General features: G+C 34.8%; 1 protein-coding gene across 4 annotated transcripts in view; it reads right to left on the bottom strand.

The window, feature by feature from the left end:
* Nucleotides 1-7,161: 7,161 nt before the first annotated feature.
* Nucleotides 7,162-22,759, bottom strand: part of LOC134839644 (uncharacterized) — a 29,191-nt gene continuing 13,593 nt past the window's right edge. For 2 of the 4 annotated variants that reach the window (XM_063855263.1, XM_063855264.1), the window contains exons 2-4: nt 9,492-9,565; nt 8,086-8,595; nt 7,162-7,649 (exon numbers count right to left, since the gene is read on the bottom strand). In XM_063855263.1, the coding sequence (XP_063711333.1) occupies nt 7,261-7,649; nt 8,086-8,595; nt 9,492-9,564 (972 nt within the window). In that variant the 5' untranslated portion in view covers nt 9,565 and the 3' untranslated portion in view covers nt 7,162-7,260. The other 2 variants (XM_063855265.1, XM_063855261.1) reach the window with 2 other exon arrangements.

The raw sequence follows: 22,759 nt of genomic DNA, 5'->3' as shown, positions 1-22,759 counted from the left end.
AAGTGTTTTTACACATCAAGTAATAGCCCTCGGAATAGTCAAAATATTCAAGCACAGCAAAACTTTTTAACGCTTGTTTTTTCCTCATTTGAGTTTTGTCCAAATTTAGTGCCGTTTCTCGCTTGTCTTTGCAAAGTGCAGTTCGCTTCTGTGCTGTATTTTTGTGAAATTTTGTTTTTTTTTCATTAGAAAGGTGAAATGCCTTCAAAAGCTTTGAAATCTCAGCAAATTAAAGTTTTTTATCCCAAAAACATTCTCATATTAGCCTTAGCTTTAGATTTAAAAATTTTTTCATAGCTTCGCATTTCTTAGCTTCGCAATAATTTTTTGACGTTATATCTTTGCCCTAATTCTAATCGGTCTTCTTAATTCAGCCAGTTTGCGAATTTCGAAACTATTCTGCGGTTAAATTTAGCTGATAGCTTTTTTTGTTTACTAAAAATCTTTCAACTCATTTTACTTTTTCACGTGTACTCTTTTTTGAGAAAAAAAAGCTGATTTTGATTTAACAAATTTGTTGGTTTATTGTGGCGACCATTAAGATTGAAGTAACTAAGTCTTCAGGTGTGATTTTTTTTCCACGCAAAAGCATGTATTACAAATCTTTTTCAGAAATGGTTGAGAGATATATCATGTTCAAGAGAATCATTGGAGATTCGAACGATATCCGAAAAAGTTTTCCCTGCTGTACAGGGGCGCATCTAGGATGTTCTCGAGGGGGGGGGGGGATTTTCAAAAAATTTTCGAACAATTTGACCTTTTTTTTAGGTCGACCAAATTGATTTTCGAGCTCTACCAAAGCACTACAATGACCCTGTTTTGGTCAAAATTTCTGCGCCGCTTGCAAAAAGCGTTTTTTGGAAAATTTTGACAAAAAAAAGAGTTTTTTGGCGCGCGCCCCCCTCAAAGTTAGTATATATTGGTGCCAAAGGCGCCTCTAGAAAAATTTTAGTGTCGGTGGGCCAAAAATGGATTTCTTAAAAAGTACCAAAGGGGGACCCTTTGGTTAGGCAGGGGATCGAATCCCTGAAGGAAGCGTCCGCCCCCCCCCCCCCCCCCTAAATCCGCCCCTGCTGCTGTATATTAGACCCGACTTAATCTTAAATTTTTTAAATGTATGCCACATGTTCATTCGAGTAGAAGTTATGTGTATCTATCATGTTTTGAGGCTTTCGGTGTGGATGTGAGGCAATATGTTCTTTAGCTGGCACATCTTTTGCTTTCTGTTTACTTTTGGCATTCCATATATAAATTCCAAGATTTTCACCAAAAGGAATTTTCCTTGTTTTTGATTGTTGCGTGAACGAAATACAGGAACCAATGAATACATCTTCAAGCTTTGTGAAGCAATTTTTCTTCAGATTTTGGGCGAAGTTCGATTCATTTTGGCCTGTGCAATGATGTGGACAGTCTATTGCTAACTCGTGTACGGAAGTCATTGATATTATGTACAGCGCCCCGAAACAGAAAAAGGGAAATTTTTGGTCCGGATATTCGTTCTTGCTGACACTTTGCAGGCCGTTGTTTCTTAAAACCTGTCGAATTGAGCATTCGGCTCCTGTGAATATTCTACTGCGCTTCTTATTAATTTTACTGGTATTATTACTCGAATTTGTCTGTACGTTTTGTTCTGGGTTCATTTCTTCGTCAATTTCACTATCAGCTAGCAGTTGTTGAGCATTTATTACATAATCGAGTCTCGCTATTCGTAGGTAAGTATCATCGTCTGTTTTGATTACATAATCAGCTTTCGGACAGTAGCATGACGCGATTTTTAAACCCACGAGTAGTTTGTAAGTTATAAGGTAATATCCTTCGCTAACATTAGCAGAAACAACATCTCCGAAAGTTTTCATCTCTGTTTCGATCAGTTCTCTGTCGGATTCATTCGTCGGTTTTCCGACAAGGAAAAAATAAGACCAATTTCCATACAAGGAAGACGCTTTGTAATGGTTAATTGCACCCCACGTTTCGCGTACAGCATTGCGTTGATCGGTTGCTGCAAATCGACTAAAAATGATGATCAGTCGTAGATTAGTTGCAGATGGATCACAAATTGAGATGTTGCGTGATATATTTGACAGCATTTGATCACCTAAAGGAAGTGAGCGATGAGCATTTCAACTGAATTACTTGAATTAAAGTTTTGGCCTTTTTGAAACATTTATTTTTAGACATGCGAAGCGGAGTTTGCCACCACTCTCGATAGAGAGAAACATTCTTCGAAAACAGTCACTACAATCTTCATTTTTCCAACTTCAATGAAAAATACGAAATAATCAAGCTTTAATCAAATAAACAGCGAAGACAAGCAAAAAATGTATAAAGTAATATCGAAAAAACCGAATCATTTCATTTTCGAAATGAAACATCATATCGGAGAACACGGCTAGTGAAGTCATTAGTCGCAATTTTTTTTTAAACGTGAAGATCGTAATATAACAGCGACTAATAGATGCATGACCAAAATGGCAGAAAAAAATGCGGCAAAAAAGGCTGGAAAATCTGTATTTAGAGTTGGATTAATCTGTATTTCGGAAAAACTTGATTGTGTAGATACTCTCAATCAGCGTTTGGACAACGGTTTTTTGCAATTTGGTACTGACAATATTTTGAGGTATCTAGTAGCTTCATGTTTTATATTGCTGAAATTTTGAGCAGTTCAAAGTTTTCATCATTTATGCTAAATCTATTTCGATTCGCGTAAAAGTTCAGCCGGCTCAATTTTTTTGAGGTCAATTTTTCTGAGGCGATTATTATTCAGTTACAATAGAAGTGAATTATTAACAATTATCTAGTATTAAAAAGGAGGCTTAAAACTGTATAATGAGAGGTTGAGGCGCAAGTTTAACAAGCCTGACTTTAAAATTTTGCTTCAACTTGGCTTCATAATCTTCATCGCTACCTGGAGGCATAAAGTTGAAAGGGGCGTCCGGATGAGTGGTATTTCTGTATGGCCGCTCTCTTTTCATACATTCCATGTTGAAGTCTATGGTCTTCGGATTAGAAGTTTCTAGGTAACCTTCAAATAAATAAGGCATATGAAAATCGAGTTTGGAGAACGTTTGTATGTTTGATGCTTTCAAGCTCACGTAAATTGATGTCGAAAGGCAAATTAGGATGCCTGAAAAAAATAACTTAGGGTTAAAACGACTTTTTTTAATTTTAAGAGACATTATTTTTAAGAAGCCCCGCTGTGACGAGATAAATTGAATTCTCAAGCTTCAAGTAAAGTATGCAACAAAGCGACAAAGCATAAATGGCTTTTTGTCCAAAAGTTTCATGTGATAACTATGATGAAAATTCCTTTGTTGGAAAATTGGTTGAATATTTTGTTTAAAAAATAATTCAGAGAATCAGTTTGGCGCCATGCATGCAAGTAAGGAATGAATAGATATTATTGCTAAATTTTTTTAAATTTATAAACTAAAAATATTATTCCATTTACATCAGTGAAATGGATGTGGCGGAAGTTGAAGGTGCGCCGATGGATCTAAATACAGTCCCCCCTCGCCACCCTCATTTCACCATGGTATGTGGCAGAGATTTTCCACGCCTGTAAAGGACTGATTCAAAGGTGTTTTAAAACTCAGCAGTTTGGTCATGCTTTTGATTTCAAATGCAAATTAATAATTTCTCGCAGTGGCGGGTCTGAATTTTTCCGTTTTTCAGACTAAATTTCCCATGTAATCATATCGAAGCTAACCTCGATTTTGTTATTGTTTGCTATTGTTTCCCGTGTTTATAACTTATTAGACTATTCATTTCTCTTTCATTTGCTAAGAGAAAAACGGAAGAAATATCTAAAACAAATTGAAAAAAAAAGCTCCCATTTATAATTTTTATACAAAAACATACGTTGCATTTTGCATTTCTGGTTGAAATTCAAGATTTGAAAAAGCATGCTTCTTATTTAAACACTTGATGATACTTTACGCTCGTTGTTTTTTTTTTTTCAATTAAATTTGAAACCGAACTTCAATGAATATATCATTCATCGAGAATATTGGTTTGAAAATTCTATTTTCAGGATGAAAAATTATGCATTGCAGATCGTAGACTGCTACTCTATAGCCAATCAGTGAAACTTATGCGTTTAAAAAGGCACGGCAGCTCTGTTTTACCTTTGCGATTAGCAAGCATTGTGAAATCGAAATATATTTTGGGTTAAAAACTTATTTAACAAAATCCACTTGAATCATTTGTTCTGCTGGCAAGCTCAGTTCCGTAAAATTCCAATTTAACTACTAGCCACTAAAACTAGTAACTAATAGTATTTTTTGGACTAGAATTCTAACCATTGTGTGTTTAATTGTAGAATTTCAAAGTTTTAATTTTTTGCTGATTGTTTTTTGGCTTCATGCTTGTTGACTTTAGCTGTGTCGGTTTAGTTTCTGAGTTTTGTATACCATTTTTATGCAAAACGCATACAGAAGCCGTAGATACTGTGTGGGTGGTGCATGAATTTCTTTCAAATACGTTTTTTTCCAATTTTTTTTTATTGACTTTCAGCATTTGGGTGTCGGCTTTTTCCGTCTTGTTACATAGTATTTTGATTCTTCAAAATATTCGATAACTTTAAGACCAACTAGATTGAGAAAAAAATGAATACTTGAAATTATTCCCTTAACGGCGGCTGTCTTTAAAAAGCCCATATACATTTAAACATGAAAAGACTGTTTTGATATGAAAAATTACTGTGTTATTCTTGCACTTACCTCAATGATTTTCTACTTCCTACCTCAACCAGTCAAATTGCTTAATTTTTTACAGTTTTTTTGTTATCAATTTTTGTCGTTTTTTCTGAGTAGATTCAAATCCCTTAAGAAAATTTGAAATAAAAAAAAACATCTTTTTACACAAGCAAAGCTTGTTATAGTATGAACTTTTTTTCAACTTAAGTCGCAAATATTGTTGCGACAAAATGTGTTTACTTTGAAAGTGTTCATTTTGATCATTAACCAGCTATTAAGTACAGCTAATACTAAGGATATTAACAGAATCTTTTATTACTAAACGCACTTTAGGTTCAAGGTACCATGGATCTGTTGCGTAGAGGTAGGGAACCAGCAACAGAAAAGAGGTTTCGAATCTGGGAAGCATCGGATGTTTTTCATGAGCTTTTTCGTATACTAGCCAAAATGCGTCCGCTCTATGAATTGAGTCAAGTTAGTTGGTAAATTTTTTTTTCAAATTGACTGGTACTACTAATGCGTCATAATTGGCCTGCGTCACTTTATAATTATTCAGACTCATAGTTGGCGTGCGTCAATTAAGATATTTTGTAGATTCAAAGGTCTACTAATTCAGTTTTTTCCAATAGCGTTATCGGTCATATTTTTGCTTGTGTATGCGAAGTACAACTTCGCCTCAGTGTTAAAAAATAAGTTGAGCGTTGAAAATTTTTTGATTCTTTGGTTGTGCAACTGGATAATTTTGCATACTTTTTTCTGATGCTGGTATATAACTTCGTGAGTTTTTTGCTTATCTTTTCGCCTAAATTCGTGAGTTTTTGCAAGTCTGAACTTCTGTCATATCTAAAATTAAGCCTATCGGAAGTTTTGCTATGTTTATTTGAGTTAATTTCCACTTTTTGTCCTAATGCATCTTTTATTTTTTTGGTTTTTATCATATAGATATTATTGAACAAGTAGCAATATCTTTTACACTCTTTTCTTTCAAGTTTTGGTGATTTTTTTTCACGTCCAGCTATTATTGATTTCGTTCTCGGGTTTTTTATTTTTTTAGAAATACTTAACGGTGTGTCATATTTATAATTTTCATTTCAATAACAGTTTTTGTATAAAATTTGGTTTAATTATTTTTCTGTGGTATTATTGTTTTGTCTGATTGGAATGTTTGTTTGTCTATGGAATTGAAAATTGGTAATTGTTTTGACGTGAATATTTCTCAAAATACTATTATGGTTTTTCTAGTCCAGTTATCTTTTCTCAATCAATTTATGCTTCGTTTTATTTTATTTTTTTGTAAGAGTTTTCGGAAAAATTGAACATATTCAATTAAAGGAACGTTTTTTTGAAGGGCGTTTGATGTTCCAATTTGACTTGGCTCCAGTAAATGGAAGGGAGTTTGTTAGGTCTTTTTACTCTTTGCCTTATTTGAAAAAGAAATCAATTAATTGCGAATTTACTACTGATTTCCTTGCTTGTCTTCTGGTCAATTGATGCGGTCCAGCGATGTGCATCAAGTTTATTTTTCTGCTCAACATTTTTTTCATCACTCAATTTTCTTCGCACCCTGCAAAAAATGGCAGCAAAACTTCTGGTAAATAAATCCTCAGTTGTAGTTGCACTTCAATCCGCTACGTACGTTGTTCCTAACACAGAAAGCGTGGAGGCTTTTTGCATTCGGGTGTTTTTTCTTGCCAGTTATGGCACCGCAACAGAATGTAGCTTAGCTTTGAGTCATATATTATATTGAAGCCCTTTTAACCCAAGTTCCAGCTGCAATATGAGCTTTCAGAACTTTTTTTTTGTCGAGAAGCACTGATCTGAACATTTTTGCTTTCCAACTCCTCATCCCTGTTTCGACCATTTTTCTTCATCGATAGCTTGGCGGTCTTTCTGAATTATTCGCATGTTTTATTTCTGTAAGATAAGGTGCTACAAAAATATGTTGTAGGAAGTAGAGTTAAATATCATTTTAAGGCCATTTCAGTCATGATTCGTTCGATATTGTCGAGAAACATATCAGGGGCAATTTCAGGATTTTCTCGAGGGGGGGGCGGATTTTTAAAAAAAAATCGAAAATTTTCTCGACCTTTTATTTAGGTCGACTAATTTGACTTTCCGAGCTCTACCAAAGTAATAAAAAGACCCTGGTTGGGCCAAATTTTCTGCGCCGCAGGCAGAATTTTTTGAAAAAAAAACAGGCCAAAAAAAAGTTTATAGGCACTTTATGGAAATTTTTGCCCAAAAATCGCCTTTTTTCGGCGCGCGCTCTCCCCTCTTAATTAGTATATAAAGGCGCCAAAGGTGCCTTTAGAAAAATTTTGGGGTCCGTCAGCCAAAAATCGATATCTTAAAATAGTTCAATGGGGGGACCCTTTGGGTCGGCGGGGGGTTGAATCCCTGAGGGAGGGGCGTCAGCCCCCTCCCCCCTAAATCCGCCCCTGAAACATATTTTGTTACAGATAAAAACGCATGTTCTAAGTTTATTTTTGAAACACTAACTAGGTACAATAATTAGTCACCCAACTATATGTATAAATAATTTTAAGGCTGTAAAAACTATCACATATCACTGAAAAGAGTTCAAGTCGTTCGTCAATTGTTTTCGGTTTTTAGTCACTGTCTTCTCTGGAACATTTTCGCTGATTGATCTTTTTCGGCATGAGTTTGTTGCTACAGGCAGGTTCGGGTCGCTTTTTTGTAGTCGAGAGTTAGTAAATCCGATTCGTGATAGAATTTCCGACTCGTCACGACTCAACTCGGATGCGAATTGGACCAATTGCCCCACGAAGTTAAGATTGGGTGATATTTGGGGACGCGTGTTTTGCACGTATTTGTAGGCTGTCATAAAAGGAAGTTTCAGGTACCACATGACGTAGGCGACCACGAGGGTGGCCGAACGAGAGATTCCCGCAGAGCAGTGAACAAGCACAGAACTGTTTGATAGCCGACCTCTTTCTAAAACAGAAAACTTGAAATCTTTGTGATCATCATAAGTTAAGTTTTTCAGGAGCGATCATGCTTTAATACATGAAAAAGTATAGCCCATAAATTTATAAATACTTTAATTTTCAGCAGTTTATTTTTCGGCAGTTTGATGTAGCGACAGGGATCTATAGGATTATCGCGAGAATGGGCATTGAAAAGTTTTTACCAAAAACCATTTCACCCTCAGGTAAGTATGTATTTTGGTTCCGAAGTAACTGCTTTAAATAATTTTTGATTTGGGACGAATAATGAAAGTCAATAGTTCTAAAAGTCATGCTGGCAAGGGTATCGTGTTCCTGAGGGTTGGGTGAATTTAATGCTACTTTCGCGGCAAGTAATAATAATAAAAGGTCGTTTTTTTTGCACCTAGAACTAAGTATGTTTTGAATTAAGTGTCATTTCTTACCTATAAATTTGATGATCTGTACAAAATATTGCATTAAATCTTGCTGTGGCGAGTCTAAGGCTGCTATGTTTAAAACTTGTTGACCATTTGGTGAAGTGTGCTCGTTCTTTGTCCCATTTCGCAACTCAGTCGGTTCCGAAATCTGTCGACTATATATTGCCCCATTTTCATCGCTCTTTTCCGAATATTCTGTTTTTGTCACATATGAGTCATTTTTCTTGAGTTTGTTTTGCGTGATTGTCTGATCCTGAAGTTTGTGATATGACTTCCCTGATTTGTAGTTCAAAGTAGTTGTCGGGATCTTGTCGTTGCATCCGCAGTTAATGATGAATTGCACGTTGTGAGTTTTGAGGTAATGACTGTTTGAGGCATCTTTAGATCCCCCGAGGTAGAGGAAAGGAAGGATTCGGGAAGGCGTGCTCCCCGCTGATATGTGTTCGTCTAGACTGCTGGGTTGTATAGGACTCAACACTCGCTTGGAAGGGGAGAGAAGAGAAGGTATTGATTCACCTGAAAGGAAAATTTTTGCGATACAAAAACCCCAATTTCAATTAAACTCTTGTGACCATGTATGGTCACTACAAGTATGATTAAAACCGGTACAAGTATGATAGTTGGGTCCCAGGAGAAAGCAAATATGAAAGCTGTCCCGAAATTTTTGCGAAAAATTTCAAAAACAGAAGTAAACATAAATTGCAAACCACAATTTTGAAGCTTTTAAGGTCTTTTAAAAATTTTTCTTCGGGACTCATCTATGATAGAGTGGTCCCTCGAAAAAGCAACTATGATAGACAGGTCCCGCATGCATTTCGCATGTTATAATTTCGAAAACTAATTTGTGTATAAATTATTCATTTTAAAAATCTTGCAAAATATATTCAGCCAGAAATTTTTCAGATTGAAATTGCAATCACTATTGTTTATATATTGAAATTTGCTCGCTTTACTTTATTTCACGGTTTAACAACCATATAATTGGGTTGACTTATTTGTCATCAAAACCCACTATTGGAGGTTTTATTTTTAATTTTCAACCTTATAATGCTGAGGGGGGAGGTTTTAAGAGGTAACAAAACATGAAATTTGTTTGAAATATACTGCGACATCTTTTTGAAAGGCGTAATCATAATTATTAAACAATTTGAGAGCTCTAGGTGTCTTATTCTCAAGGGACCTGGTTATTTGCAAGGGACCACTATCATAGTAGTACCAGGGGCCCAACTATCATACTTGTGCCTAAAAGCCAAATGCCCCTTTTACTATAAAAAAGAAGATTCACCTCTAAAACTCCCTGATCTGATGAATTTTGTACTTCAATACCTCCGGAACGATAAGCATAGCATTCGAAAAATGGTGGGAAAGAGTGAAAACCTTCTAGTTTGGATCTGTGTCAAAAATGAACTTACAACTGAAGAATGCGTCTGTGGTGTCAGGGACCTGTTTGGAGCTGACAGGAGGGAGAGACAGTGGCAGGAACATTCTACAACAAATGTTCATTCGCAGTTAACTCAAAAAGTGAAATCGGAATATGCGATGTAATAGATTTGACCCGAATGTGGCAGCAATTTCAGGGGCGTGTAAATTAATGAAAATTAAAGGATAAAATTTTAGTTGAAAGTTCAATGGGCTCAAAAATAGTTCGGATAACTTTTTCTAAAATTTGAGAACAGAAAAAAACGAAGGACTTTGAGGTGAATTTGAAAAAAAACGGATTCTGCTGAAATTGAAGTACAATTTCTGATAACAGAAATCTAAATATTCAAGGCGTGAGATGCGAGTTATAGCAACATAGAACAAAGGAAAAGATTTAAAAAAAAGAACAAGAGAGGCAATTGAAAAAAGTGTATTTGGGGATGATTAATCCGCCGACCGCGATGAGTAAAAGGCAAGCGTCCAGGTCTCTTATGAGTGATTGAATGAGCAATATTGTATATAGTTGTAAATTAAAGTATTTGTTGTGCTAAAAGATGCTAGATGCAGTAAGTTGAAGAACGAGTTAATCACCTTTTTGTTGTGTCAGTACCAGTAACTCACTATGACTAGACTGCTTATCCGAATCCGACCGGCGGATGAGAAATGATGATGATAATTAGAGTTTATAGACTGTAAATAAATTTTTATTGTCTGCATTTATGTTGTTTGAGATATTTTTTCATGTCCAGAACGAGATATAATTGAAAAATTTCAATTTTAATTAGATAACTAATTTTGAATTAAAAAGAAATTGAGATAGGTATTTCAAATCGGTGAATCAATTTTTGTTGCTGTTTTACTGAATGTAGTTTCGGAAGTCCGCAGACAAGTGATTGCTAATAGTTTGTTTCGATGCTTAGTCATCAACAGCTATATCTATAAAACCATTTGCAAGGCTGCTCAAGATTGATAATGGTGTTGCTATAGTTATCATCAGATTTTATGAGTCACGTGTCAATGACCTTATATGGTATGTGCAGTTTGAAAGGTGGTTTGACGTTAGCGTGGTTCACAAACAGATACGGTGCTGCTATTATAGTTAAGCACAGCTCAGTCAAACGCTTTGATACTTTCTTTGATCGGTCTAATTATACTGTTTGGCATCAAATTAAGTTATCGTTCTTAGAAATAAGAAGGTTTTGAGAAAATTGACATGACTTGATATTAGTTGTTCCCATGACAAACGGCTGAAAATAGACTTTGCTAGAAATGACTCAAGTAAGAACAAGAAACTATCTCCGAAATAGTTTCGTTCGCATAGGTGACAAGATAGGGGACCAGTCTATTAGCATGTGTGTCGATTAGCATGTCAATGTAAAAGAATGTAGTTTTGAGTTAGGACCGAGTTGGTTAACTCATAGAGTAATTTCGGATAGGGTACACCGTCTGCTCGTCACGCTATCTTATTTTCGGCCGGATAGATTCGTGCAACTTCTTAGTCTAATACCGATCCTAATCTTACTCTTATACTATCTAGTCTCAGGTTGTTTAACTAGTCTCTGCTAGGCTCAATAGATCTAGGGTATACTGGTTTATTGCGGCTGCTGAAGTGCTCGGGAGAGTCCAACTAATTTCTAAGTTAAATTCAAATCTCTCTGGTGCTGAAATTACAAGTAACTTCAGCACTTACAAATAAGTGGGTTGTTAGTTAGATGGATCATGATTGGTTAATATTAAATACTTTACATTGGTAAAATATCTAAATTATCCAATCATAAAATGTAGTTTAGATCAGGTTCCACCCATCCGGGTTTTACAGAGTTTTTTAGAATAGTTCTTCTGCAATTCGAAGGATGGATGATGGAAGTTGGTGTTTGGCGAACATCTTATTTCTTCTGTTTCCTTTTTGTTAAAGAAGTTCCAGGAAGCTGGAGTTAGAGACATAAGACGTTGTGTCTTCTAGTGACAACGACTAAGTCTTTGCAACAAACTCAAATCTGATTTCAGAATGGTTGGCTATGTCAGGTTTTTCTGTTCTGCGTGGAGAACTTCTTTTGTGTCTGATCTAGTTTGGGAATGGCGTGGAGATTGTGCGTGGAGGGGATGCCTGGTTACTCGGATCTGTACGTATACTTGAACATCGAGGTGGTCATTGGTCTAGTTCAATGAAGTCCTTTTCTGCGAAGTCAAGTCGTACTCTAAATCCTTTGAGTTGTGATTGTGAGTGGCATATCGATTGTGGTTGGTCATTCTCTCTCGAGTGTAGTGGGGTCGTTCTGTCTTTAGATGTTCGTCCTTGGTGTTGTATTCTGATCTATGTATTGCATAATGTAATTTACATTTTATAAAACATTTATTAGTTTAATATTTTTTAGTTATGATTTTAGTTAGTTGTTTTCACAAAAGCTTTTTGTTTTAGTTCGGTTATTTTGAAGAGTTACTCACACTTGAGTAGCTCTTATTAAAAATAGAGGTGTGGTCACAAAGCGTGGGTGTAGCACGGTGGGTTAGGCCGGCTATAGAGCATGCTCAGGACGTCCTTCCTGGTGGGTTAGGCCAGGAGTGGGAGTATGATTTCATGCGGTTTTTGTGAGGGGTCCTGTTATGTGACAACGTTTTATGTTGGGTTTGTTGTGGTTTTTCTTATGTTTTGTTGGTTGTGTCCTTTTTTCAAAAATCAAATTGTTTGTGGTATGGGTTTGTCTTTCGACTTTTTTGTGTTTTATTATTTCTTTCTTAGACTTTATAATAGTCTTCAAAAGAATAAATTATCCAGTTTTAAACTGGGTTAATCCGGTTTGGGTACCGTTGGTTTCCTTTTCTTAGTCATGCTGTTATTTTATGATTTGTGGTATTTAGTAAGCTGCGTTGGTTAGTTTTGTTTAGTATATGATTCCTTTCCAACCGGGTTAAAGGAAAGTTTGAAACATGTTATTATATGTTAGAGTTGTTGAGTGTGAAAACTTGAAACTGAAATTCATTATTTTAAACAATTCTTCGTGGGCGAGCTGTGCGAGTGTGGATAGAATTTCTGTGCGAATGAATGAAAATATCAAAAGGTTAGTACTGCAATTGCATTTCATTAATTTACTGCATAGAATTTGGAAATTTACTGCTAGTTATGGGGGAATTTTAAGTTACAAATTTTCATTATAATTAGATTTACTGCTTGTGGGGAAAATTTTAGAAATGAATTTATTGCATTGGTATTAAATTTATAAATTTATAAGTGTAAGAGATTAATAGAATTTTTGAAATCTGTTTGATGAAATTTGCGATTTTTATTTGTCTTTTGTGGTCTTTGTAGGTGATTGTCGGATGAAGGCTAAAAATCTAAATAAAACATGGATAAAGTATGGTGAGTTTTTTAATATTTCAATTAGTTAGTTATATTCATTTAATTCATACTTACCTGTTTAGTCGTCGGGGAAAAAACCGTGGGGGAAGATGTCGTGAATTAGTTCTGAAGTTGTTAGTAGTTTAGCTAAGATGCGGATGATATTTTTAGTCTGAAGCAGTGGCCAAAGCAATTGGAGTGCCTTGATAGTGGTTAGTTCTTCAGTGCCAACTGCAAACTCATAAGGTGTGTTTTGGATTAGATTATATAATTTGTGATTGAATTTAGTGTTGTGGATGAATTCTAAAATTGGGATTTCTATAGGTTGTACAAACTCGTGCGGGATAAGGAAGGGTCGGGATTCTTCGGCGTTGAAGGTCTTGGTGATGGGACAGAAGATGTACATTTGGGTTATGGGATCATAATTACGAAGAATACCATGAAGGTTAGTATCTTTAATACAATATGTGAAATTTAGGAAAAATGGTGAAGTGTATTTGGAATTAATGAATTGAAATCGATGGTGTGGTTGTCTAGAGGGTGTGTGTAGGTCAAAGTGATTTTGGATGAAGCGATAATAACTATATGTGTTTAGTGCGCAACATAATATCGTGTGAGCAGTGTAAATCTCTTTCGTGTGGTGCAAGGAAATGAAAGGTTAGTGAAAATATTTGGAAGCGTTCTTTAAAACTTTCGTATGCTTGTGTGTCTGTTAGTGCTTCTGAAATAATGTGATCAAACTTTCGGTCGAAGATGTTTAGTGTAAATATATATGGTGTCTTGATGAAAAATTTCTCGGTAATTTGTGGATTAGCGAAGCGATCGTCGTCTAAGAATTGATCTTGGTTAGCTCTGATGATGTTGTGATCATAGTATTCGAGTGTATATTCGTTAGCTCTAGGTGCAGTGTGTGTTTTTAGTGATTTTTTATATCCAACGTAAGTAAATTGTCTAGCGGTTAGTGGTGTAGTGAGTCGATATAGCATGTCCGTATTTCGCTCTATATCGATGTGAGTGTTAGATAAAGGTAAGCAAAGAGGGTTAGTAAAATGATAATATGAGGTCCAAGAGAGAGTGGGCATTAAAACGTATTCATCTACAAAGTTGCGTGTTTCGTTAGTGTCGTGGGGGGTGTTTAAGGTGTATTGTGGGAATGAGGGTAAGGTGATGGCTAAAAATTCTTTTGTGTTAGTATGCTTGGGGTGGTTGATGTATTCACGGGCTGTTCCTGGTTTTGCTGGGAAAGGATGGTTGGGGAACTTTCTTTTAAAAGTGCGGTAAGCTCTATTAGTGTTGAGTGAAGATTCAGTTGATGTGGATGATGGTGCTAATGATTCAGTATAATTTGAAGAGGGTGTAGGGGTAGGGGGGTTGGATGAATTTATTGTGGAGGAGATTTGGTTTATGGTTGGGGTATTAAGGTGGTAGGGTTGTTGTTGAAGGGTAATAAAATTATCTAGCTCTGGGGAGATTCGGGGGGTGTCTGGAGAATGAGATGATTGGTCAGAATGGTATGAGGAGTAGGTTGGGGTAACTTGGGAAGCATAAGAGGGTGTGGGAGTAATGGGGTCAGGGTTATTGGATAATATGGGTTGAAAAGGGGGTTGAGAAAAATTAGAAGAGTTATGGAAATTATTGGATGGGGATGGTTCTGAGTCGGCGAATTCATCGGGGGTTTCAATATTCGGGTTATTGAGTTGTGAGATGGAATATAAAACTGAGATGTGTGAATTAGTGTCGGAATTCATGCCTGATGTTACATTACTAGATGGAAAATCGGGTGGCGGAAAAGCAAAAAGTGGTATTATTGGGATTGGAGAGGTAAGATTGGTTGGGTGGGAATTTGATCGGTGTAGTGATCCAAGTTGGCGGCTCATCGTGGGCTAAAAAAATGATTATTTTGAGACTGAAAAGCGGTGGTATGGGGTTGTTCAATAATTTGTTCATAAGTATTATCATCTTGTGACTGGTGTGTCATTATATGTTGAATGGGACTTTGTGATGTGGTGAGTCGAAAATTTGGATTATGTGTGATGGCTAAATTTCGAAAATTTCGTGGGACTAGGGATAGTGGATGGTTATTTGGTAGGGGTGGTAATTGTGGTGCCGTTGGCGTTATGTCTACATTGTTATGTTCTTCGTCGTATGTATTTTGTCGTGTTGCTATTTTTGTGTTATATTCTTTTATTTGTGCGTCTAAAAGAATTTTGTTTATAGATGTAGAAAAGATTCCAAAAAATCCTGCAAAGAGTATGCGTGCTACGCTTGCTTGTCTGTTTACTTGTGTGTGTATAGCACATGTGTTGTAGATTCCTTTTAAAAGTGAGAAAAGAAATCCAATAAAGTTAAACATTGCGTATAAAATAGTCAATTTTTCTAAGATGTAATAGGGCCATCCTAGAAAATCGAGGATCTCATTTTTGAGTGTAACAAAGCTAAAAATGTTAATTGGTGATATATCTTGGGGACGGTATTTTTCACCGTTTAGATATATATAATCTTTAATGTCTTTAAAATATCCGCTATAGTCTTGCGTGTAGATATCGGCAAATCCTGCGGTTTCTGCAAGTTTGCGTAAATTTTGGTCTATTGATTGTCTTTGTATAGTGTCCATTTGTGTCAATAATTCTTGGAATTGTTGTGTTCTAATGTGATGTTGAATATCTGATTTTGAATAGATTCCTATTGATTGTAAGTCTATATTTGGGTTTCGAGCAATAGCGCGAATGCTTTCTGGTGAAAATTTTTTGAGTGATTGCATTAATGTGGGATATGGAGTGAGAAGATAATATTTATTTTCATCAGGGTTTAGTTGTACTACATTGTGGCTGTTTTCTGATCCACATGGGACTGCGGTATCCCAGAAATAGGTTCTTCGTGAAAGTGTATCCACGAAATGTACTTTATTCTTATAAAAGATAGGGATTCTTTTATAACATCGTTTATCTTCAAAAACGTATAGTGGTGATACTTTTTTAGTACAAGTATAAAACCATAAAATGTTTCCTTCGTAGTCTAAAAAATTTGATCTATTTCCTGATAATAAGTATCCTGCGTAGGGTATTTTTAATACTGCTAGTGCAAGTGATTGTAGTATTTGTGTTCGTTCTAATTCGCATAGTTGGTGTAGTGTTTCTAATTCGGAGAGTGACATTTCTTGAAAAATTCGGCTAATTGTATAATCTAGTTTCATATCTAAATGAATATCATAGTGGATATTACCGAAATATGTAGTATTCATTAGTGATAATTCTTGTAAGCGTGTGCTTCTGGTGTCATGGGGTTTTAGATGTCCACCAGGTTGTCCGTTGCTTTTTTCAAAATTAACTGGTATATAGGATGTTCCTTCGTTTAGAGGATGACCTGTGGCATATGGGTCGATTTTTACTTTTCCAGTGGTCATGTCGAATCCTTTTTCGTATTCAACTAATATTTCAGAATATTGTGTTCTGTGAAGTGGATTCCTGTATTTACATGCAAGTTCTGTTTCTTGATATATTTGGAAACGTGTCAATTTATTTTCTATATTGTCTATGTTTCTAAAATTAGAACTTAGTTTTCGTGATGGATGGACTTGTTCATATGGAATTGATTGTATAAAATATTTTTCGTGAAATTTTATCATACGAGCGTGTATTTTTGCTACTTGAAATGTTGTACATGTATCTTCGGGGAACCAAACAATTGTTGCTTGTGTTCTCGTTGTAGGGTCGCAATAACCTTGATCATTTTTACAAGGTAATCGGATTCCTTGATAGATCATTGTATTATCTGATAAATCTCGTGTTAGTTGTATTTTTTCGAGTTGTATTTTCCAATCAAAAAACATTATTTCTTGGTATCCTTTATTTTTTGTGTCTGCTTTGCAGTTTGATGGGTCATTTATACCAATGTGTGGTATCCAATGTTTATCGTGTAGGTCATAGGTTAATCGTCCGTGTGCGCCGTTATACGGGTATTTTTCGTCTAGTTTTATATGTCCTTGGTGTCTTTCAAGTTGTGATTGATGTACAGAGTCTGGAAAAACTTGAAAATTAACTAACTTTCTTTGGGAGTTTTTATTTTGTGTGATGTTTAGTCTAAGTAATTCATTTTTACAATCGTCGGGATTGAGATGTAAAAGACGTTCTATATTACTTTGATAGAATGATTCATGGTCAAGTCGGTTTTTGTTTCCGTTCGAGACTTGTGAACAATGTACTTTCTTTTCGGAAAATGTTGCTGTGAATTTATAACCTGTAACTGTTGTTGCTCGGGCTTTTGAATAGAGTATTGCTATTACATCTGTGGTTTCTATAGCTTGTGGTTCTGTTTCACATTGTGATACTTGATTTATTGCATATTTATGTAGTGTTTTTTGTTCATTTTCTTCACAATCGTAATGTGTTACTAATAAATCTTGTGGTCCTGTACGAGGAGAAGGGTTTATGTTTTGATTTGAGATTACTAGAAAAAGGAGTTGGAGAAAAATTAATAATTTTAGAATATACATGTGTATGATAATCCTGAGTATGGATTATAAAATGTAATGTAGCCAATTGTGTTTTTGGTATATCTGTCGTATTTGTATATTACTTCAGTAGTTATAAACGGTGGTGGTAGTGATTGAGCTGTTATGTTAGGTGGATTTAATGGGTAGGGATGTTGGGTAATATTATTTAACTTAACTGTGATTTCAAACTTTAATTGTAAACTGTTTTGTTGGAGTATTTGAATATTGTGATCACGGATATCGTTGTGAATATCTTGGCGATATTGTAATCTATTAAGTGCCCAGTTATGAAGGCGGTTACTTTCTTGATGTTGTCCAAATAGTGGTGGAGGTGCTGTAAATGTATTCCAATCTAGTCTTAAAGGAATATTTATTGATGATTGTTCTCGATATCTGGCGTCGAGATTATTTGGAAAATTTAAGTTAAAGGGTGGTGGTGAAAACTGGCTTATTGATGGTGTTGATGGTAGTGATAATGTTTCTGGTAGTGATGAGGATGTTGTTGTATCCGTAGAAATATCTATGGGGTCATTGACTAAATTTGGTTCACCTTGTGTAAATGAATGTGTAGTCCAATATGGAAATCGTGATGTTTGGTTTGTGGGGTTGAAAGGATTTTCACGTATTTGCTCAGATGTTGGTGTTGAACCTAAGTAATCTGATGGTAGGCTTGAGGTGCTACGTTGTGAAAGAAGCGTAGGGGTTTCTGGTAATATACCAATGGGGTTTTCTGGAGTGTTTTGTGATGGGGATTGAGGTATATCAAAATGAACTCGGGGAGTTTGAAAATTTCTGTTTCGTCGAGGATGTATAATTTGTCTATTTATTTCGACTGTATTTTGGTTTTGACTAGAATTTTTTATTCTACTTAGTTCTTGTGGTAGTGTTGGATATAGGTTATATGTTGGTTCGCTTAAAGGTGCTTGTCGTTGAACTGGTTCTAGTGGTTCTGATAAACGAGCATGTCGTTCTTCAAAAGTGTATGGATTGTCTTGAAAAGAAATTCGTGTAGATGTTTGAGGATTTTGAGTAGTTGAAGGTGGTGTTTGGTTATCTTGGGATGATGTCGGTGAAGACTGATTCTGTGACTGTTGGGTAGCAATTTTTGATGGTTTTTTGAATTATTACTTTAGTGAGAAATTTTGTGTTTATTATAATATTCTTCCAAAAAAAGAATTAGAAGGACTGTTGCTAGGGCAAATGTGAGGATTGCTTTCTTTATACATTTACAGATGGTCAAAATGAGGGATGATAAGAATGCTATGAAAATTACAAACAATAAAAAAATATCGGTTCTACTGAAAATTGTTCGTATCATTTAGACAAGTTGTATAAATCGTACCTGTGGATATAATCAAGGGTTTTGGAAAGTTGGAGGAATAGTTCGAGAATAGTGTAGAAAATTAAAAAAATGTTACAAAAAATGATTAGGATTATTAGAAAAGATTCAAGTATATCAAAAAGAAATATTATAAAGGTTTCAAGTATTGTAAAAAAATGTTTAAGATTTATGAGTATTTGAGTAACTGATTGAGAGAAGAGCATTTAAGAAATGATCTCTTGGTCGAATATTTTTTGCTGTTTGAGGCGATTTTCTAGTGTGGTCGGATTATTTATTAGTTTTTTGACAAGTGGGTTGAGTTTTGTAAAAAATTGTTGGGGGCAATTTTCATGGTGACTGGGAGGTCGTCTTTTTCTTTATTTTTGTTTGTCAAATGATCCGGGGTATGGTGAGATTTTTATACTTTAGGCTAATTAAAATGTTCATTTTGTTACTTTAGGCTAAGTTAACAAATTTGCTTTGGGGGTATTCGTGGTCTGAGTTGGGGAAATATTGTTGATCTTTGGGTTATTAGATAAGGGAGGGGTACGGTATTATGGTGATATTTATTTTAGTTGTCAAGTTGGAGTGGTTTGCTTATTTTTGACCTGCAGGTCGTAAAGTTATAGTTATAGATGTGCCTGGAGTTCTATACGATTCGTCTAATTGGTCTTAGTTTGAGTTAGAGAAAGTGACGGATTGGATGAATCCTATTGGTCTATTTTGAACTAGAATTATTACGTACTTGTCAGCATGTTATTTTGAAAAATGTAAATGAAAAATGTTTCGGAGGTTTCAAGATTGTGAAGCAAATGTTAAAATTACTTTTGAAATTCCACTTTCTTTAAAATTTTAGATTGGGGGATGAATATTTTATAGTTTTTACGTGGTTGATTTCGGAGTCTTGTTGTTTTTCTATTTTCTGATTTGTCGATTTGTTCTTGGGGTATTATTTGTTCGGTCATTTTTCTATTTTTTCTTTGTTTTGGAGATTCTTTATGGTTTTGTGTATTGTTTTTGGTGGCGGTTGGTTTTGTATTTTGATTTTCGGTGGGGTTATCATTTTGTTCTGTGTTTTTCAGATGTGGTTCATTTTGAATGATTTTTAATCCTGTGAAAGAATATAATTGAGTTAATTCGCGGAGTGCGTATTCTTTTGGGTAATAAGGTAATAGGTTGTTTCGATGTTGAACGATTTCTTTTTTGTTTGAGTCGGTAATTTTATATGTGACATCAGTGGGTTTTGCAATTATTTGGTATGGTCCTTTTCGAAGGGGTTGTAATTTTTTAGAAATTCCTTTTTGAGTATTAAAATTAGGTATTAAAACAAATGTTCCAATTTTTAAATCGGAGGCTGGTGTAAAACGTGAATTGATTTGTTCATTAATGTTTTGTCTTTGTAATAACTTTTTTGTTATTTTTTGATAAATTTCATTGTGTTTTTTATCTCTATTTAGAATCCATTCGGTGTGTGTACCGGAGGCTAGTTTAAGAATTTGTGGGTGATGAAAATGATCTTCATCGTGTGTATGTAAAGGTAGGTTATAACAAATTGAGTCTTTATTTGGTTGACAATAACCTTGTGCGTTTTTATGAGAATTTGCTGTAAACATTATTGGTTTGCGTGGCTTTTGGTTAAAAACCATTTCGTATGGTGACATTCCTAAAGTTGTCGTAATTTGTGAATTATACGCTAAGGGAAATAATTTTACATCTGCTGACCATTCGGTATATTTTGTATCATTTCCGTTGATGATACATCTAAGATATTCTTGTAATGAACGGTTCATACCTTCGACTAAGCCGTTTGTCCAAGGTGCATGAGATGTACGTGGTTTGTGTTTAATGTTATATAAATGACATAGTGTGATAATTTCATTATTTATGAATTCTGTACCGTTGTCTGTAACTAAAATTTCTGGTAGTCCGAATTTTGCTATCCAGTGTTCATAGAGTGTTGTGTAAGCGTAATAAGCGTTACAATGTGGTACTGGGTTAAGTGCTACATAATGTGTAAATGCGTCAACAATTACCATAATGTAGGAGTTTCCTTCTGATGAGGGTGAAATTGGTCCTTTAGTATCAAATGAGATACGATGATTAAAGTACAAACTTTGTCCTTTAAAATCTTGTTTTTGTGCTATTTGTTTTTGATTTGGGTAAGGTTTATTTAGTTGACATACTATACAGTCATTGCATAGTACTTTTATCCAAATTGGTGCATTTGGGAAATAAAAGTTTTGTATAAAATTTGAATATGTTTTTTCTTTAATATTTTGTGTATGTGAAATATTAAAAGCTATAAGAATCATACTTAAAGGGAGACATGGAACTGTAGATTCATTCAGGTTATACTCTAAAAGGTCTGTATTTTCGTTAATTGTTGTGTTGTTAAATTTGCGAAAGTATCGGAGGAGTGTTTTGTTTCCTAGAATGGTTGAATCTGCTTTGATAGGTTTAGTTTTATATTTGTGCCATGATTTCAGTTGTCGAATTACTGGGTCAAGGTTTTGATATTGTTTCAGTGTTGAAATTGTAATTATTTCTGTTGGGGGGAGAAAAATGTTTTCGATTTCTAATTTAGATAAGGGTATTGTATCAAGTGGGTCGTGAAGGTCAAAAACTTGATTTATTGTGTATTTTGAATCATTTGTTTGTGGTCCTGATAAATTTATTTTATCAGTTAAATCTTCTTTTTCAATTAGTGGAAAATGGTCTTTTTTAGGCGGGTGTTGTTTTGTTCGTTTTTGTTGGGTGTTATTTTTTATCCATTGAGAATATGGGATTGGTTTGAAAGTTGATGTTCCAAGTAGATCAACTTCATAATGATTATTTTGACAATCTAAATAAAGTGGGAAATGTTGTAAACTATTTATTTGAGATTGTTCAATATCAGTTTTTACTGCATATTTGCATTCCAATCGGGGTGATGTTTCGTTTTCTGCAAGGTAGAATTTTATGTTTTTGGGTATTTCAACTGTTGTTTTTCGTGTAAGTAATTCAGGTGGTGTATTTCGACTTAAGGTGTCTGGTAATGCAAGATTTTTTCCTGCAGTCCAAACTATATGTAAGTTTGGAAATTTCATTAGAATTAGTTGAAATCTGTAAACTCGGTGGTTTGGGTTAGATTTTTGTGTAAAGAGAAAGATGATTGGTTTATGGTCTGTGAATAGAACTGTTGGATGTTTTGATCCAAGTATCAGAAATTCATATTCTGTCAGTGTATATATTATGGCTGTACATTCTCTCATTAGAGTTGAGAGTCGTAGCTCTGCTTGAGTGAATAATCGAGAATTTGCTGATATGAGGTTCATTTTATTTGTACCATTATGTGATTGTAATAGTGCTGCACCGATGCCAAAGTTCGAAGCATCGCACATTGCATAAAATGGTTGATTTGAATCTGGAATTGTGTTTGAAATTTGTTCAGTTAAAAGTTTCTTTATTTCTTCAAATCGTGTTTGATGTTCTGTGTTCCATTCAAAATTATTTTGTTGTCTAAGGATGTTATAAAATGGTCGTAGATATAATTGCATTTTATAAACATATTTACTTAAAAAGTTTAACATTCCAAGAAATTCTTGGATTTTCTTTTTATTTGTTGGTGGTTGAAGTTTTTGAATAGCGTCAATGCGTGATTTCAATGGAGTGATTGTTTTTCTTTCTATATTATGTCCTAAGAATTTAACTCTTGTCAAAAAGAAGTGTGATTTATCGGGGGCGGCCTTCAGATTTTCGTTCTGAAGTATTTGGTGATATTTTTCTAAAACATTGAACATCTCGTCTTTTGTTTGTGATTGCATAAAAACATCGTCTAAATAGGTGATTGCGTTTTTCTTGAGTATCAGTGGTCTAAAAATTTTGCTCATAAAAGCTGAAAATGCTGCTGGTCCTATGGATATTCCATAGAATAAGCGGTTGAATTCATATTGTTGGTTTCCGATAACAAATTGTGTTAAACGTCGTGATTGTTCATCTAGTGGCATTTGATTGTATGCACTATTCATATCGGCGGTTGTAAAGTATTTGCCGTTTATTTTTGTTAAAATAACTTGTATTGGTTCAATGGGCCAATTACATTTTGATTCATCTATGAGTGAATTGAGGTATC

This window comes from Symsagittifera roscoffensis, chromosome 2 (assembly GCF_963678635.1).
Source record: "Symsagittifera roscoffensis chromosome 2, txSymRosc1.1, whole genome shotgun sequence".
Lineage (NCBI taxonomy): Eukaryota > Metazoa > Xenacoelomorpha > Acoela > Convolutidae > Symsagittifera > Symsagittifera roscoffensis.
This window is presented reverse-complemented; position numbering and strand designations above follow the sequence as displayed.